The sequence below is a fragment of the Enhydra lutris genome, unplaced genomic scaffold (genome assembly GCF_002288905.1).
Source record: "Enhydra lutris kenyoni isolate GAN:26980312 unplaced genomic scaffold, ASM228890v2 scaffoldscaffold31, whole genome shotgun sequence".
Lineage (NCBI taxonomy): Eukaryota > Metazoa > Chordata > Mammalia > Carnivora > Mustelidae > Enhydra > Enhydra lutris.
Window position 1 is genome coordinate 903,396 of NW_019154115.1, and position 18,306 is coordinate 921,701.

The window sequence follows — 18,306 nt, forward strand, 5'->3', positions numbered from 1 at the left end:
AGAGTCAATTATCATATGGTTTCACTTACTTGTGGAGCATAACAAATGAGGGAAATTGGAAGGGGAGGTGAACCATGAAAGACTATGGACTCTGAAAAACAATCTGAGGGTTTTGAAGGGGCAGGGGGTGGGAGGTTGGGGGAGCCAGGTGGTGGGTATTATGGAGGGCACGTAGTTCATGGAGCACTGGGTGTGGTGCATAAACAATGAATTCTGTTACGCTGAAAAGAAATAAATAAAAAACATAAATAAATAAAATTAAATTAAAAAAATAAAAGCTCACAGAAAAATCACTGTCGTTGTCAGTTTCAATATTAATATCATTGTTTTCTTCTGCTTCAATTTCTCTGGTTAACTGTTCCTCTTCAGCAATAGCACTAGCAATGGCTTCTTCATTGGCCTTTTCTAAACGATCTGCTAGCTCTTCCTTTTTAGCAAGAACTTCTGCCATGGACTGTAAAGTTAAAAATAAACAAAAGAATTATCAGTTGAGTATAAAGTTAAGTAATCTTTCTTTCTTTATGTTCTAATGACACATTCAACAATATGCAAAAAGTAGCATTGATCTGGAATTATAAAACATGGGTTCAGTATAGGTTCAACCACTTGCTACCTGTGTGACTTGGAAGCTTCTTAACACCAAAAGCATATTTTATATTCCACAAAATGGTACAATAATCCATGACTTACCTCCTTTATCAGACCGCTATGTATGAGAAACTGTGAAGTTATACAAATGACAGATAGTATTAATTTCAAAGTATGAATCTAGTTTGAATGCCAAAATTCAAAACAGTTGTAGATCAAATATCTTTAAAACAAAAGAAAAATATATAAAGGGAACATGGAAAGATTTTATTCTGTAATGGTGATGTTACTTTCTGAACATGTATATGTAACTTAAAAATACACATTAGAAAAAAGTATAAATAACATGCAACTAAATCATTAATAAATTCATATGATAAGCTAAAAATGTGTTCTAGAAACTCTGAATTAAACAATGAAATAAACAGTTATGACTAATAAGCCAACAAAGGAGATAAAAATGGAATTATCAAACAATCCAAAAGAAGAGAGAAAGAAGAAAAGGGGGTGAAAAAGAGGTGAGTCATAGAGAAAACAAATCATATGATAGTATATTTAAAGGAACCATATCAATAATCAATAGAGTGGAATAGTTTAAACACCTCAATTAATAGAGATTGTCAAATGGGATAAAAAGCAAGATCCAAAACATATGCTGCCCAAAAAAGAAACTTAACTGAAATATCAGAATATAAACAGGTTACCAGTTAAAGTGCTACAATGCTAACAATAATCAAAAGAAAACTGAGGTATTAATACCAGACTTCAGAGCAAAAATATGAGGAGGGATTAAAAAAGGTCATTTCATAATGATAAAAGGTTTAATTCATCAAAAAGACAAAACGAACATAACCATTTATGGACTTAATAACAGAGATTCGAAATACATGAAGCAGAAATGGACTGAACTACAAAAGTAAATAAACTTAATGCGAATGTAAACTGTGGAAAAAGCCAAGATGTCCTTCAACAGACAAATGGATAAAGAAGATATGGTCCATATATACAATGGAATATTACTCAGCCAGCAGAAAGGATGAATACCCAACTTTTATATCAACATGGACAGGACTAGAGGAGATTATGCTGAGTGAAATAAGTCAAGCAGAGAGAGTCAATTATCATACAGTTTCACTTAACTTGTGGAGCATAAGGAATAACATGGAGGACATTAGGAGAAGGAAAAGAAAAGTGAATTAGGGCAAATGCGGAGAGGGAGATGAAGCATGAAAGACTATGGAGTCTAAGAAACAAACTGAGGGTTTTGGGGGGGGTGGAGGGATAGGTGAGCCTGGTAGTGGGTATTAAAGAGGGTACATATTGCATGGAGCACTGGGTGTGGTGCAGAAACAATGAATCTTGGAATACTGAAAAAATTAAATTAAAAAAAAAACTTAATGGGAATATAAAAAGGTGCTACCAGTTTGGAAAACAGTTTGATAATTCCTCAAAAAGGTGAAACATAAAGCTACCATATGAGCCAACAATTCCAAGATATTTACCCTAGAAAAATGAAACCATATATCCACACAAAAACGTATATACAAATATTTAAAGCTTTAAAGCAGCATAATTTATAACAGCCAAAAAAACAGAGACAGCCCAAATGTCCTTCAAGTAATGAATGGATAACATGTGGTGCATCCATACAATGGAATATTATTTGGCCACAAAAAAGGAATGAAGGCTAAAACATCAATGAACCTTGAAAACATCATGCCCAGTGAAAGAGGCCCATCACAAAAGACCACACATTATATTCCACTTCCATGAAATGTTCAGAACAGACAAATCTATACAGATAGAAAGCAATCTGTGGTTATCTAGGGTTGGAAGGATGGAGTGAAAGAGAGTGACCGCTAATGGGTATTGGGTTTCTTTCTGTAGTGATGAAAGTGTCCTAAAACTGATCATGGTGATTGTTGCACAATTCTGTGAATATGCTGAAAAATATCGAATTATAAAATTTAACTGGGTAAACTGTATGCTATGTACATTTTACCTCAATAAAGTTGTATTAAAAAAAAGAAACAGTTTCACAGTTATATTCAGAGATTTCAATATCTCTTTCTCAACTGATAGAACATGTATTGAAAACTGGCATGGATCTAAGAGACCTGAACAATACTCTCAACAAAACTGACCTCTAGGTATCTTTGTAGGAGAAATGAAAGCATATGTTCAAAAAAAAGAAAAACGTTCATGGTGCCATTTTTCATAACAGAGAAACTGGACTCAAACATCTGTCCACAACTGAATGGATGGATGAACATTCTGTGTGGATGAATATACTGTGTTATACGCATACAGTAGAATACTTCTAAAGACAGTAAGAAGAATGAACTATTAGTACACACAACCACATGGATGAACCTTAAAATAATTATGCTGAGTAAAAGAAGCCAAACAAATGATTATATTACTCTATTTACATAAAGTTTTGAAAATACCAATCACTATATAATGACAGCAGAATAGTGATGACCTGGGAAGGAAATACTGGGAAGGACAGAAAGGAGGGATTATTAAGGGAAATCTGAAAACTTTCGGAGGAAATCAGTATGTTCATTTTCTTGGTTGTAGTGATGTTTTTATAGGTATAAACACATCAAAATTTTAATAATTTGTATATTTTAGATACCCGAAGCTTACTGAAAATCAATTAGACTTCAATAGAGGTATTAAAATATGCAAATGCTCGAGCCCCAACTTATAACTGAATTGGTTTAGAGTGGAGAAGGGCACTATTATCTTTATTAATGCTTTCTCCTCCCTCCCCCACTTCTATCTACTCTCTTGATAATCTGTCCCACCAAAACACAAAAGATTGCTTCTGGGGAATAAAATGGGGGGAAGGGAGTTTAGATGAGAGACTAATTCTTTGCATTATAAGCTTTTTCTCTATAAACCCTAGATTATTATACAAACTGACTGTTGTTAATGTGCAACAAAGACCTTACAACTTAAGAACAATTTAAAAATCCAAATATTAAAGTTGAATATATATAACTCTGCAGAAAGTTCTCACATGAGCCTATTTGCTCTCCCAATTTTATTTTCCCCACATGTACATTTCTATTTAGTCTCTGAAGACCTGAAAAGATTTTAATGTAGAAGTACAGCTTATGGATGAAATAATGATTCAATTATTCATATACAAATTTTAGTATTTTCACACTGTGAAATTCAAATAGATATCTATTATATCACTTTTTTAATTTCCAAATTTTCATTAAAATCTCAAATTTTAGTAAATCTAAAAACACAGATCCATTGTTAGCTAGGTTTTATATTACCACATTTTTACAATAGTGGCAACAGTTGACCTTAAAGTAGAAAGGTTCAAAGTCATTTTTTACCAAAATTTCTGATAATTGAGACAACTGCAGAGTTTTACCTTTAACCAGCTACATGATGATACTTATTAAGAAAGAAAACAGTTCTCTCATAACTGCAGCAATTCTCTATAATCCCCCACTGAGAATCTAAACAAAGAGGTACATCTAGAGCAAGCCAAAGACTTATCTCTACCAAGATAAATCAAAGAACAAAATTTTTAAAAATCTTAGTTTAATTAAAATTCCTCTAACTCTAAAAATAGATGAAGAGTCATATATAAAGCAGAGTACATAAAATATATAAATCTGATTCTTAAAATAACCAAGAGTTTTAATATTCTACCACAAGCTTATTTACATATGTGATCAAAATAAAATGGATGAAAGAAGAATTTTTAAATTCTTTTTTAATGCCTATTTAAGTATGGGATCTTTTCCTCTTGAAATATGATTCTCACAAAATAAATAACAACATGGTATCTAGCTATGAATATAAAAAATATAAAAGTGATCAATAACACAATAAAATATAAGTGATCAACTTCTAGCCCATACATTATCTAGTATTTATATGGTCATAATTATATTCAACCTTTAAAAACAGTCACACTAAAAAAGCCAAGTTAAAATACAATTTGCTCTTTATTCCTTATTTTAAAATTTTAAATGTTTTTCTTATTACTATAACCCTTATTTTTCTCTTAACCCTCATCAAGTTTCATCTATATCTAATGTTATTATGTCAAAAAAATGTATAATTTGGTCTAATACCACATGTTGATAGCATCTTTCAGCATGATGAGGCCTTAAGTTTTGAAGAAAACGATAGTATACAGTGGCTATCTAAAAAATAAAATTTGAGTAAGTTTTCTCAACAACTGTTTATATGTGCCTACTTCTTTTGAAAGACAGTTTTAAACTAGAATGACCCATTCTGGATTATCCTCAGGTCAAGTATCTTAATTCTAAAGTTGGAAACAGAAAGACATGAAGATAAGTAAGTAGTCATCCAAAAACATAAACTTCTAATACCAAATCAACACATTTTAAAATTTCCACAACAGAAATGGTAAGTAAATTTCATCTTAAAGACCAACTCCAAGCAAATGATAGAAGCTAGAGAATTTTTAAAAGTGCAGTAGGCAGCATTTCCCATCCATCAGAGTGCTAGATGTTGCATGGAAGACTTTATTGTTACTGGTTTCATTTCTTAATGCCAGACTAAGGAACACTTGATCAGATCACAAACTGAATGATTTTAGCAATAGTTATTTAACTTGGTCATTCTCATTTTCCTCCTCTACAAAACAAGAAGAATCTTAACTATATTAAAAGCTTGCTGTAAGAATAAAATGTTAGGCTGAAATAACATATATAAAATGCTTTATAGACTGTAAAATAACACACAATTTATTATTATTACTAGGGTTTATTCCCTTTTAATATATTTACTCATAATTCTGATAAGTTGTTCTTACCAAGTTAGCAGCACTCACATTTGAAATATCTGAAGGATCCATTTCACTTTCTATCCCTGCTTTTTCTGCTGAAAACATGTCATTTGCTTGCAAAGAAGGTGTGTCAGCTTGCTGAGTAATTGAAACACACTCTGTATCAATATGAACAGCAGGTATTTCAGAAGTTCGCACAGAACTGTCTTGTAAAGTACTACCGCCAGAGTTCTTGACATCATCCAATGTACTCACTGTGAACTAACAAAACACATTTGCAGAATGACTCAGAGATAATAGAAAATACTCACAAACTACTCCATTCTAGAAAAACTGATTATACTAAACCTATCAACTAAAGCAGCAGTTGACTAGCCGACAGATGACCATTCGTCTTTTTTGTACGTTTCAAGTTTAAAAAAAGAAAAAAAAATTAAGCAGCCACAAGTCTTATTTGCATACCTACTATGTATATAGGGCACTGTCTGAAATGCTTTATGAAATTAAGCTATATTATAATTACATTTTTTTAGTAATGATTCTTGATGAGTATTTTATATAGCTCACAAAGGAAATTCTAGTTGGAAGTATCATACTTTGTCTTATATTCAAATAACTAAAGATATTTATGTGGTTTTTCCAAAGGTTGTCTGCCGAATATCAAATGAAGGCACTTTTCACCAAAATACACACTTTGAGGGCATTTTATTCAAAACATGACACTTGCTCTCTTTAAATAACATTAACAAACCTTAAAGTATCTTTCATGTAAAACCACAATGGTACACAATACCAATTCTCAGATCTAAAAGAGAAATATACCATAAAAAGTATAGTATATCGTAGCATAAAGTCTCACTACTTATGTAATTCCTATCTAGATTTCCATATCCTCCTCATTATCCTTTAGGAACATTTAACACATTAAACCATTTAAGTCAAATAAAATACTGTCTTAGGCCAAATACATATCCATTTTTTTAACTTTCCAATTTAGTAAAAGAAACAAGTTTTTATTTTCACATTATAACAGAGTATAGAAGAATGCTGCTGTGTTTTCCAATTATATTCAGAGTAATGAGCTCCAGGGAGAACTAAAATCTAAAATTGTGAATTTAAAATCCACTAACATCACTATTTAAATAAACATTAGATAAATACTGCAGTGGCTATAAAACTCCAGTTTGATTAATTATTTATATAAATATTAAACTTTGTCAAGTCTTATAAACTACTTTAAAAATTCTATTGGTCAAAACTTAGAGTGTCTCAAAGTGTTGATTTTAATGTAAGTATTATTTAAGTTGCATCACATTGTTTATATTACTATCGACATTATCTATACATTAGTCACCATAGTTTATAATCTTCTTGGCAATATTTACATTAGCATTACTGATGTTTACAATATAGTCAACCCTGCATATTAAAAAAATCAGTATCATTTATACAACAAAATCAAAGCTAAACTATAAAGTAATGTTGAAAAATATATAAATATGCTAATTCCATTTTTAGAACAACAATGGGAAAATGTTATCAATTAGCTTGGATACCGATAGCAATGAACTTTTTATATTGAAATATTTTAGCAATACTTTAATTACTCAAAAGCTATATGTAAGGATTATTCCTAAAATTCCAAATCATGTAAGCTTATTCATTACACAAAACCAATGTAATTATTGTATTGTTAAATTTTGTAACTAAAATAAATGTTAGCAAAAATGCTAGGTGTTAATGTTAAGTGATTTTTTTTTTCTGTTGTTTTTGTTCTTACTGGTTTTCCTCATTCTCCTTTCTTTACTGGACAAAATGACAAAATGGAAAAATTCACATGAAAAGAAAGAATAGGAGGCAGTACTCACTGCCAGGGATTTAATCAATAAGGATATAAGTAAGATGTCTGAACTGAATTTAAAACGACTATGAAGATACTAGCTGGGCTTGAAAAAGGCATAGAAGACACTAGAGAATCTCTTACTGTAGAGATAAAAGAACTAAAATCTACTCAGGATGAGATTAAAAATGCTATTACCAAGATGCAGTCCCAAGCAGATGTCATAAAAATGAGGATGAACAAAGCTGAACTATATGTTAAGTGATTAAAAAAGATTTCTTGGGGGGCACCTGGGTGGCTTAGCCGTTAAACGTCTGCCTTCAGCTCAGGTCATGATCCCAGGGTCGTGGGATCGAGCCCCGCATCAGGCTCCCTGCTCTGCGGGAGGCCTGCTTCTCCCTCTCCCACTCCCCCTGCTTGTGTTCCCTCTGGCTTTCTCTCTGTCAAATGAATAAAATTAAAAAAAAAAAAAAAAAGATTTCTTGGGGTGCCTGGATGACTCAGAGGGTTAAATGACTCTTGATCTTGCTTCGGTCGTGATCTCAGGATCATGAAATCAAGCCCTATGTAGGGCTCTGTGCTCAGTGGGGAGTCTGCCTGAGATTCTCTCTCCTTCTCTTTCTGCCCCTCCCCCGCCTCACACAGCCTCACTCTAATAAATAAATAAATCTTAAAAAAAAAAAAAAAAAGACAAAGAAAACCAAATTTGAAAAAGAGAGACTTCATCAAGTTTAACATTAAAAGGCTTCTTAAAGGTATACCCCCAAAAAAGTACTGATTATTTTCCATGTGTTTAGGACTCTGATCCATAATGTGGGAAATTAAAAGGCAACATAAGATACTGCTCACAAGGAGCTTCCAATCTCACATGGGCATATATACATTAAGGAGTTACAGAACATCAGGAACAATGTACAAGTAAGAGCCATTATCATCATTAAGAAGAAAAACATGGAAGTTGAGTAGAGTTTCCAGTAACAATATACTAGAGGTAAAGAAAAAAAACATTAAAAATCAGACACTATTCTAAACTGAGAAATATTATGACTATTTTACAACTCTTCTACTTATCCCCTGTGTCATCCATAAAGTACAATTTAAAATAAATTTAAATAAATAAAGTACATATTAAAATACAATATCTCTTGTATTTCATTTTACATAAAATTATACTAATTGAACATGAAACTTTATATAAACAAATACCTGAAAAATTCATTCCTTCATCAAATAAGTAAAATAAATTTCAAATGGACTAATAGCAGAAATACCGAGAACATCAGCTCTAAAGATCTGTATTAAATATCAGCAAATTATTCTACACTTGGATTGCAGGACATAAAAAGAGAACAAGTCCAAAAAGATCCTTACTTTCATCATTATTTTTAATAACACTTCAAATGAAGCAGTAGGATGCCACTTAAAAAATCAACAAACTTGAGCAAATTAATATCATATGCCTCTAGATGCCCTCTCACAGCAATCACTTTATTTCTGTCAAAAATACATAAGCTAACTTGGATAATGAACTAACTGAAAGACATTCTACAAAAAAAGAAATGCAATGTATTCTTCAAAAACATTAACAGTGAAAGACAAAAATAAAAACTGCCCCAGGTGAAAGATGTTTAAAAAACAACAACAAAGCTAAATACAATGTGTGATTTAGACACTGGATCATGGCTAAGGGAAAAAATTCTATAAGGAAATTACTGGGACACAAATATGAATTATAAATTAAATGAAAACACTATACAGATGCCAAATTCCCTAAATTTTACATTTAAAATGTTTAAGAGTTTCTTTATTCCTTGGAGATACATGCTATATTTAAAGGTGAATAATTATGATGTTTGCATTTTATTCTCAACTGTTTAACATACAATAGGTGTTTGTGATGCATTGATACAGAGAGAAAAGAAAAAAAATGAGGTAAATTTTAATCTGTGAATCTAGGTAAAGCGTTTAGGAGGGTTCATTGTTCATTCTTGCAACTTTCCTGGAGATCTGAAATATTTCACAATAAAAAGTTAAGGAGGAAAATAAGACATTCCAGCATAGACATATCCTTTATAAAAAGGCAGTAAAAGGATTTGCAGAATGTACTACCTGGGTTCTTTCAGCAAGAGGATGGTCACAAGAGTGTAAGGAGTCTTTGGACCAAAATTCTATAGTATTAGAAAGTCCATCTCCAGCAAATTCACCTTTCTGTATGCTTTCGTCAGGTAAAAGACGTATATTTTCTTTATCACTGTCATCCTTTGACCTTAATGTTTCTGTTGCTACTGAAACTTTTGTCATCATTGCTGTTGATCGTGAACGAACAGGCCTTCCTCTTTGAACAGTCTCCCATCCTTCAGCATCTTTCCGTTCTATGCAATTGAGGATAGGAAATAAATCAAGATTTATTTAGATGATATTTTCAAAAATCTATAAAAGAAAAACATTTCCAATCTAATTCCCACTAAATGTAACTAATATACAAATAGGACACTAATTTCATGCAAGGCATAATGTGTGTGTGTGTGTGTGTGTGCATGTGTAGCGTCTAATACAATTACACTGTGGGGTAGGTATAATTTTCTCTATTTTACAAATGACAAAACTGAGATTCAGATTAAGACTGCCATAAGGCCACAGAATCAGAAAGTAGTAATAAGCATTTATATAGTGTATACCATGAGACTGACGCACTATCAACTGTGCTAACGAGGTACCTTATACAGTGCATACTATATGCTAATACTGTTCCAAGTGTTTTACACAGAATAACTCCTAATCTTCACAACAACCCTGTAATACCAGTACCATCATCCCAAATTTTTTTAATTATTTTTAAAGATTTTATTTACTTATTTGTCAGAGAGAGTAGAGAGGGAAAACAAGCAGGGAAAGCTCCAGGCGGAGGGAGAAGCAGGCTCCCTGCTGAGCAAGGAGCCCGATATGGGACTCAATGCCAGAGCATGACCTGAGCTGAAGGCAGATGTTCAACCCACTGAGCCACCCAGGCGTCCCGTATCATCCCAAGTTTATCATTGATAAAATCTATTATTGTCATTTCATTTATCCCTTTGTCATTCAGAAAAATGATACGAAGAGAGATTAAGTAATTTCCCAAGGTCGCATGCCCAGGAAAGGTAAAGCCAAGATGCAGCAGGAACTGGAGTTGCTTATCACTCGACCTTTTCCCCACCCCTACCATCAGTGTGGCCCAGTAGGAATATGAACCTCCATATCCACTGAGCAGCAATGAGACTGAATGAAGTAGTACAAGTCAGAACTGGTAAACAGTGGTCCTCCCTAACCCCACGGTCAGCGAGGCCCAATGGAAGCACAGCCTCCACTTCCATTCAGCATCAAAGGCAGAGTGTGAAATAGGGACTAGTCAACATTCTGTTCTCCCCCTTCACCAGTATCAGCATATCCCTGTAGAAAGCTGAGCTTCCACTCAACCAACATTAATGTAACAAAATGAAGTGCTGGAGGGCAGATTTACTTGGTACATGGACCTCCCTTCCCCTTGCCAAGGAGGGACCTAAGAATCCACCTCACCATACAGCAACAAGATGGCATGAGTTGTCCTCCCTTCAATCACAAACACATATTGTATACTAAACATTTCCTTCCTTCCTGGCTCAGTGGGCCCCAAAGAAGGGATGAGCTTATACAACCAGGAGGAGCCAAGGAGATGGTAAAATGCGATGTATCAGTTTTGCTGGGAAAATGTCATTGAGAACAAGAACAGAGTCTCAGGGACCTGTGGGCCAATTATAAAAGAGGTAACATGTGTCATTGGAGTCCCAGAAAGAGAGGAAAGAGAGTGTAGAAGTATTTGAAGAAAGAAAGGCTGAAAACTAGCCAAACTTAGTGAAAGACATAAACTACGGATTCAAGAAATTGGGAAATGTATACCCCCCAAATCCAGGCTAAGACACATCATAATTAAACAACTGGGGAAAAAAAAAAAGAAAGAAAGAAAAAATTATTGAAAGTAGCCACAGGGAAAAATATATTATCCATAGAGCAACATAAATTCTAATGGCAGCAGATTTCTCCTCTGAAATATTGCTGGCTAGGAGGAAGTGACATGTTTTTCAGGAACTGAAAGAGCTATCAATTGCAAATTCTATATCCAGTGAAAATATCCCTCAGGAATGAAGAATAAATAAAGGCATTCTTAGATGAAGGAAAAACTGAAAGAACATATCAATAGTAAACCTCCCATTGAAGAATGGCTAAAGGAAGCTCCCTAAAGAAAAATAATAAGACAAGAAGGTTTAAAAAAAATCAAACAGGAACAAATACTGCAATGAGTAAAACTGGAGGTAAATAAACTATTCTTCTCACTCTCTTAAATCACAAAACAAAAAATTAGGGAGGGCATGTATTGCATGGAGCACTGGATGTGGTGCAAAAACAATGAATACTGTTACGCTGAAAAGAAATAAAATAATTAAAATACCCTTTAATATAGGAAACAATATAATTAAGGCAATTACACATAGAAGTTGAAAGAATAAAGGGAAACAATTAGGTTTCTACGTTTCATTCATGGTGGTAAACATCAAAGCCAGTAGAGTATGGTAATTTACATATGTACAATGTAATACCTAAGGAAACAACTATTTAAAAAAACCGAACCAATCAATATACTCCAAAACACTATAAATAAGTCAATATGGAATCATAAAAAAAGTTACTGATAAGAAAGCCAAAAAAGGGAAACAATGGAAAGAGAAACAGAGACAACAGAAAAACAGTAAAATGACAGGCCTATATCCTACCCTAACATACCAATAATTACCTTAATTATAAAATGTCTAAATATACCAAATGATAAAGACTGGCACAGTATATTAACAAGACAGTAAACAACATGTGTTGGAGAGGATGTGGAGAAAGGGGAACCTTCTTATACTATTGGTGGGAATGGAAGTTGGTGCAGCGACTTTGGAAAACAGTGTGGAGATTCCTTTAATTCCTTAATTAAAAATAGAGCTTCCTTATGACCCTGTAATTGCACTACTGGGTATTTACATCAAAGATACTGATGTAGTGAAAAGAAGGGCCATCTGTAACCCAATGTTCATAGCAGCAATGGCCACAGTCACCAAACTGTGGGAAGAACCAAGATGCCCTTCAACGGACGAATGAATAAAGAAGATATGGTCCATATATATACAATGGAGTATTATGCCTCCATCAGAAAGGATAACTACTCAACTTTGGTATCAACATAGATACTTTGGTAGAAAAGGATAACAGAAAGGATAACTACTCAACTTTGGTATCAACATAGATGGGACCGGAAGAGATTATGCTGAGTGAAATAAGTCAAGCAGAGAGAGTCAATTATCATACGGTTTCACTTACTTGTGGAGCATAAGGAATAACATGGAGGAGATTGGGAGATGGAGAGGTGAGCTGGGGGAAATTGGAGGGGGAGACAAACCATGAGAGTTTGTCTCTGAGAAACAAACTGAGGGTTTTGGAGGGGACAGGAGTGAGGGGGTTGGGTGAGTCTGGTGCTGGGTATTATGGAGGGCACGTATTGCATGGAGCACTCGGTGTGGTGCATAAACAATGAATTCTGGAACACTGTAAAGAAATGAAATAAAATAAAAATAAAATAAAAAAATACAATTGAGTTTTATGTTATCTATAAGAAATTCACTTAAATATAAGGTCTTAGGCAAATTCAAAGTGAAAGTAGGGAAAAGTATTCAAATATTAATTAGGAAAGCAGGAGTTATACTAATATGAGATACAGTAGGCTTCAGAGCAAAGAAAACCACTAAAGAAATAAAGACGTTCTATAATGATAAAAGCATTCCACAATGAAGATATACATCCCTAAATACATACACCAAACAGAAACTCAAGATACACAGGAGAAAAAAATGATAAGGCTGAAAGGAAAAAGAGAAGAATCCACAACTATACATGGGGACTTCTAACTCACTCTGAGGAACTGACAGAACTAGATACAACCAACTTGAAATAATAGCATATACAGAACAGTCTACTCAACAACATTAAAAACAAACAAAAAGACAAAAAATATATACAGAACATTCAGTATGATTGACCATATTCATTCTATAAAATAAACTGGAAAGACCAATTCTACAGTAAATACAAAATACCAAAACTCAACCAAGATGAAACAGACTATCTGAATAGTCTCATAATTATTATACAAACTGAACTTGTACTTTAAAATCTCCCTCAAAATATTTCTATCCCTAGAAGGTTTCTCTAACAAATTCTAAACAACACTTTTTTTAAAAGATTTTATTTATTTATTTGACAGAGATCAAAAGTAGGCAGAGAGGCAGGCAAAGAGAGAGGAAGGGAAGCAGGCTCCCCACCGAGCAGAAAGCCCATTGTGGGGCTCGATCCCAGGACCCTGGGATCATGACCCGAGTCGAAGGCAGAGGCTTTAACCCACTGAGCCACCCAGACACCCCTACACAGCCCTTTTAAAAGGATTAACACTAATTTTAGACAAACACTAATTTTTATTCCAGAAAATAGGAGAGGAAAGAATACTCCCCAAGTTATAAGGTCAATTTTGCCTCGATAGAAAAACACATAAAAACAGTACATTTAAAAAAAAAAAAAAACAAAACAAAAACTAACATTTCTCATGAACTTAAATATAAAAATCATCAACAAAATAACAGCGTATCAAAGCTAGCAATGTATACAAAGAATTACAAACCATGATCAAGTGGAATTAATTTCAGGAATGCAAACCTGGTTCAACATTTAAAAAATCAATGCAATCCACTACTGGTCAGCAGACTAAACAAGGAAAATCATATGATCTTATCAACTGATACAGAAAAAGTATTTCACAAAATCTAATACCCACTCAAGAGAAAAACTCATTAAACTATAATATAGGGGAACTTACTCAACTTGATAAAAAATATCTACAAAAAACCTATAGCTAGGGGCACCTGGGTGGCTCTACCAGTTAAGCATCTGCCTTCCTTCAGCTCAGGTGATGATCTCAGGGTCCTGGTATTGAGTCCTGCATCAGCCTCCCTGTTCAGCAGGAGTCTACTTCTCTCTCTCCTTCTGCCCCTATCCACTGTTCATGCTTTTTCTCTCAAATGAATAAATAAAATCTTAAAAAAAAAAAAAAAGGACCACCTGGGTGGCTCAGTCATTAAGCGTCTGCCTTCAGCTCCGGTCATGATCCCAGAGTCCTGGGATTGAGTCCCGCATTGGGCTCCCTGCTCGGCAGGAAGCCTGCTTTCCCTCTCCCACTCCCCTTGCTTGTGTTCCTGCTCTTGCTGTTTTTCTCTCTCGCTGCCAAATAAATAAATAAAATCTTAAAATAAGTAAGAAAATAAATAAAGCAAAAGAAGAAACAAAACTGTCCTTAATTTCAGATGGTCTACACAGAAAATCCCAGGGAATACACATAAAAATTCCAGAATTATTACATAAATTCAGTAGACTTGTAAGATATAGGTCAACACACAAATCCATCGCGTTTGCATATACTAACAGTGAACATGTGAAAATTAAAATTAAAAACAATTTACAACAGCATTAGGGTGCCCGGCTGGCTCACTCAGTTAAGCATATCCTTCAGCTCAGGTCCTGATCCCAAAGTCCTGGGATCCAGCCCTACATCTGGCTCCCTGCTCATTGGGCAGTACCCTTTTCCCTCTCCCTTTACCCCTCTCCCAATTTTGCTCTCTCTCTCTCAAACAAATACAATCTGAAAAAAAAACCAAAAACCAAAACCTTACAATTACACTGAAGAAAATAAAATAGTAATACATTTAACAAAAAAGGTGCAGTATATATTACAAAATTACAAAAGACTGATAAAAAAAAAAGTCCCAATAAATGGAAAGGCATATCACATGTATTAGAAAATAAATGTTGATTAGAAAATTCAGCTTAGTAAAAATGTTGGTTCCTCTAAAATGATCAACAGCTATAATGCAATTTCTATCAAAATCCCAGTAACTTTTTTTAGATATTAGAGAAGCTAATTCTAAAATTTATATAGAAAGACACAAACTAAAATACCTAAAAACAATTTTTAAAGAGAAGAATAAAGTAAAATCAATCACTCTACTCAATATTAAGGCTACCACAGAGCAAGAGTAATCAAGACAATACAGTATGGGTGTAATAACAGAACACAGATCAATGAAATAAATACAAAACCCAGAAATACATCCACAAAAATATGCCCAACTGATTTTTGACAAAATTTAAAAAGAATATTTAACAAATGGTGATGGAGCAGTAAGACATCCATAGTCAATATCTAAAACTAAAACCCACCCTTCACCCAAAAATTAACTCAAAATGTGTCACCAATTTAAGATGTAAAACTATGAAATCTTTAGGAAAAACAAAACAAAAAAAACCTTTCGAATGTATGGCTACATAGTGAGTTCTTACACTTGACACTAAAAGCATGATCCATAAACAGAAGGCCTAATGGATCTCATCAAAATTGAAAATATTCCCCATGCAACAAACTCTGAAGAGAATGAAAAGACAAACAACAGTCCAACAAAGGACTAACGTCCAGAATATACAAATAACACTCAAAATTCAACAGTAATATTACAAACAATACAAGAAGAAAATGCGCAAAAGACGTGAACAAACATCACACTGAAGCTACATGCAAATGACAAAGCACACAAAAGATGTTCAACATCATTAACCATTACAGAAGTGCAAATTAAAAACCACAATGAGATATCACAATATACCTATCAGAATGGCTAAATAAAATATAGTGAAAATACTGACAGGAATCTAGGATTAGAAGGCTGATAAGTAAACGGTACGAGATTTCTCTTTTTTCTTTCCAGTTCTCCTGAGATATAATTGACATATAACATCATATTAGTTTAAGGTGCAACATATTGTTTGATATATGTATATATCAAGAAACGATTACCGAAATAACTTTAATATCCAGCACCTCATCTAGTTACAAATATTTTTTCTTGAGATAAGAACTTCTAAGTTTACTCTCTTAGCAACTTTCAAATATATATACACCACATGTTCTTTATCCAAACGTACTTTATCTCATGGATCAATGGGCACTTAAACCGCTTCTATGTTTTGACTACTATAAATAATCTTGCTATGAACAATATTGCTATGAACAAGTACAGGTATCTTTCCAAGATAGTGTTTTCATTTCATTTGGATATATACACAGAGGTGGCATTGCTGGATCATATGGCAGTTCTATTTTAATTTTTTAAGTATGTATTTTTAAGTATTTTTTAATTTTTTTAAGTTTAAGTTTAAACTCCATACTGTTTTCCATAGTGACTGTAACAATTTACATTCCCAACAATGTCCAAAGGTTAAATGTTCTCTTTTCTCCACATTCTCTCCATTTATTATCTCGTCTATTTGATGATAACCATTCCGACAGATGTGAGGTGATATCTCATTGTGGTTTTGATTTGCTTTTCCCTAATGACTCATGATGTTGAAAACCTTCTCAGGACCTGAGGCCAGCTGGATACCATTTTTGGAAAAATGTCTATTCAAATCCTCTGCCCATCTTTTAAATTACATTGCTTGTTTTTTGATACAGAGTTGTATGAGTTCTTTATATATTTTGGATATTAACCCCAATCACATATATGATTTGCAAGTATCTTCTTCCATTCTATAAGTTACCTCTTTATTTTGTTGGTTTCCTTTGCTATACAGAGCCCTTTAATTTGATGTAGTCATGCTTACTTTTTGCTTTTGTTGCTTTGCTTTTGGTGTCAAATACAAAAATTCAATGCCAAGAGGTATCTTTTCAAAGTGATGAAAATGTTCTGTAATGGACTGTGTTATGGTATTACATACGTGTGAATATACTAAAAATAGATGAATTGTATATTTTAAATGGATGAATTGTATGGCATATGAATTGTATCTTAACAAAGGTGGTATAAAACTTAACAGGAAAAAAGTTAAAAGGAAAAAGTAGGCTGATTTCTGAGACTTATTTCTGAAAAACTGAAAACTTACATCACAGCTGAAAACTACATTTTTTATGGGTATCAAGACCATACCACCAAATGAATCACTAAAGGAAAGGAATTTTATTTAAAGGGGAAAAAATACTTATAATTGCTTGTAACTGGGAATGAATACAGCATCCATTCCTCATTAAAACTCTTCAAAGTATAGGGATAGAGGAAACATTCCTCAACTTCATAAAATCTACTATGAAAAACCCACAGTGAATATCATTCTCAATGGGGAAAAACTGACAGCCTTCCCTTTGAGATCAGGAACACAACAAGGATGCCCACTCTTGCCACTGTTGTTCAACATAGTACTAGAAGTCCTAGCAAGAGCAATCAGACAACAAAAAGAAATAAAAGGCATTCGAATTGGCAAAGAAGCAGCCAAACAACTCTTCGCAGATGACATGATACTTTATGCAGAAAACCCAAAAGAGTCCACCCCCAAATTACAAGAACTCATATAGCAATTCAGCAATGTGGGAGGATACAAAATCAATGCATCCATCCATATGCTGTCTACAAGAGACTCATTTTGCACCTAAAAATACCTCGGGATTGAAAGTGAGGGGATGGAGAACCATTTGTCATGCCAACAATCCTCAAAAGAAATCTGGGATAGCAATTCTCATATCAGACAAATTTGATTTTAAACTAAAGATTGTAGTAAGAGATGCAGAGGGACACAATATCATAATTAAAGGGCTATCCAACAAGAAGATCTAACAATTGTAAATATCTATGTCCCCAACATGGGAGTAGCCAACTATATAAGACAACTGTTAACCAAAATAAAGAACCATAAAGATAATAATACATTAATAGTAGGAGATTTTAACATTCCACTCTCAGCACTGGATAGATCATCTAAGAAGATCAACAAAGAAACAAGAGCTTTGAGTGACACATTGGATCTCAAAGATAGAGATTTTATATAGATTCATAGACATATACAGAACATTCCACCCTAAAACAACAGAATACTCATTTTTCTTGAATGCACATGGAACATTCTCCAAAATAGAGCACATACTAGGTAACAAATCAGGTCTCAACAG

The 18,306-nt window shown here is 33.5% G+C and overlaps 1 protein-coding gene across 1 annotated transcript in view; it reads right to left on the bottom strand.

Moving 5' to 3' along the window:
• LOC111153247 (S-phase cyclin A associated protein in the ER) overlaps positions 1–18,306 on the bottom strand; it is a 491,788-nt gene that overhangs the window by 378,807 nt on the left and 94,675 nt on the right. The window contains exons 9-11 of the mRNA XM_022512152.1: positions 9,327–9,589; positions 5,405–5,638; positions 284–454 (exon numbers count right to left, since the gene is read on the bottom strand). Coding sequence (XP_022367860.1) covers positions 284–454; positions 5,405–5,638; positions 9,327–9,589 — 668 coding nt within the window. The remainder of the gene's footprint in view (positions 1–283; positions 455–5,404; positions 5,639–9,326; positions 9,590–18,306) is intronic.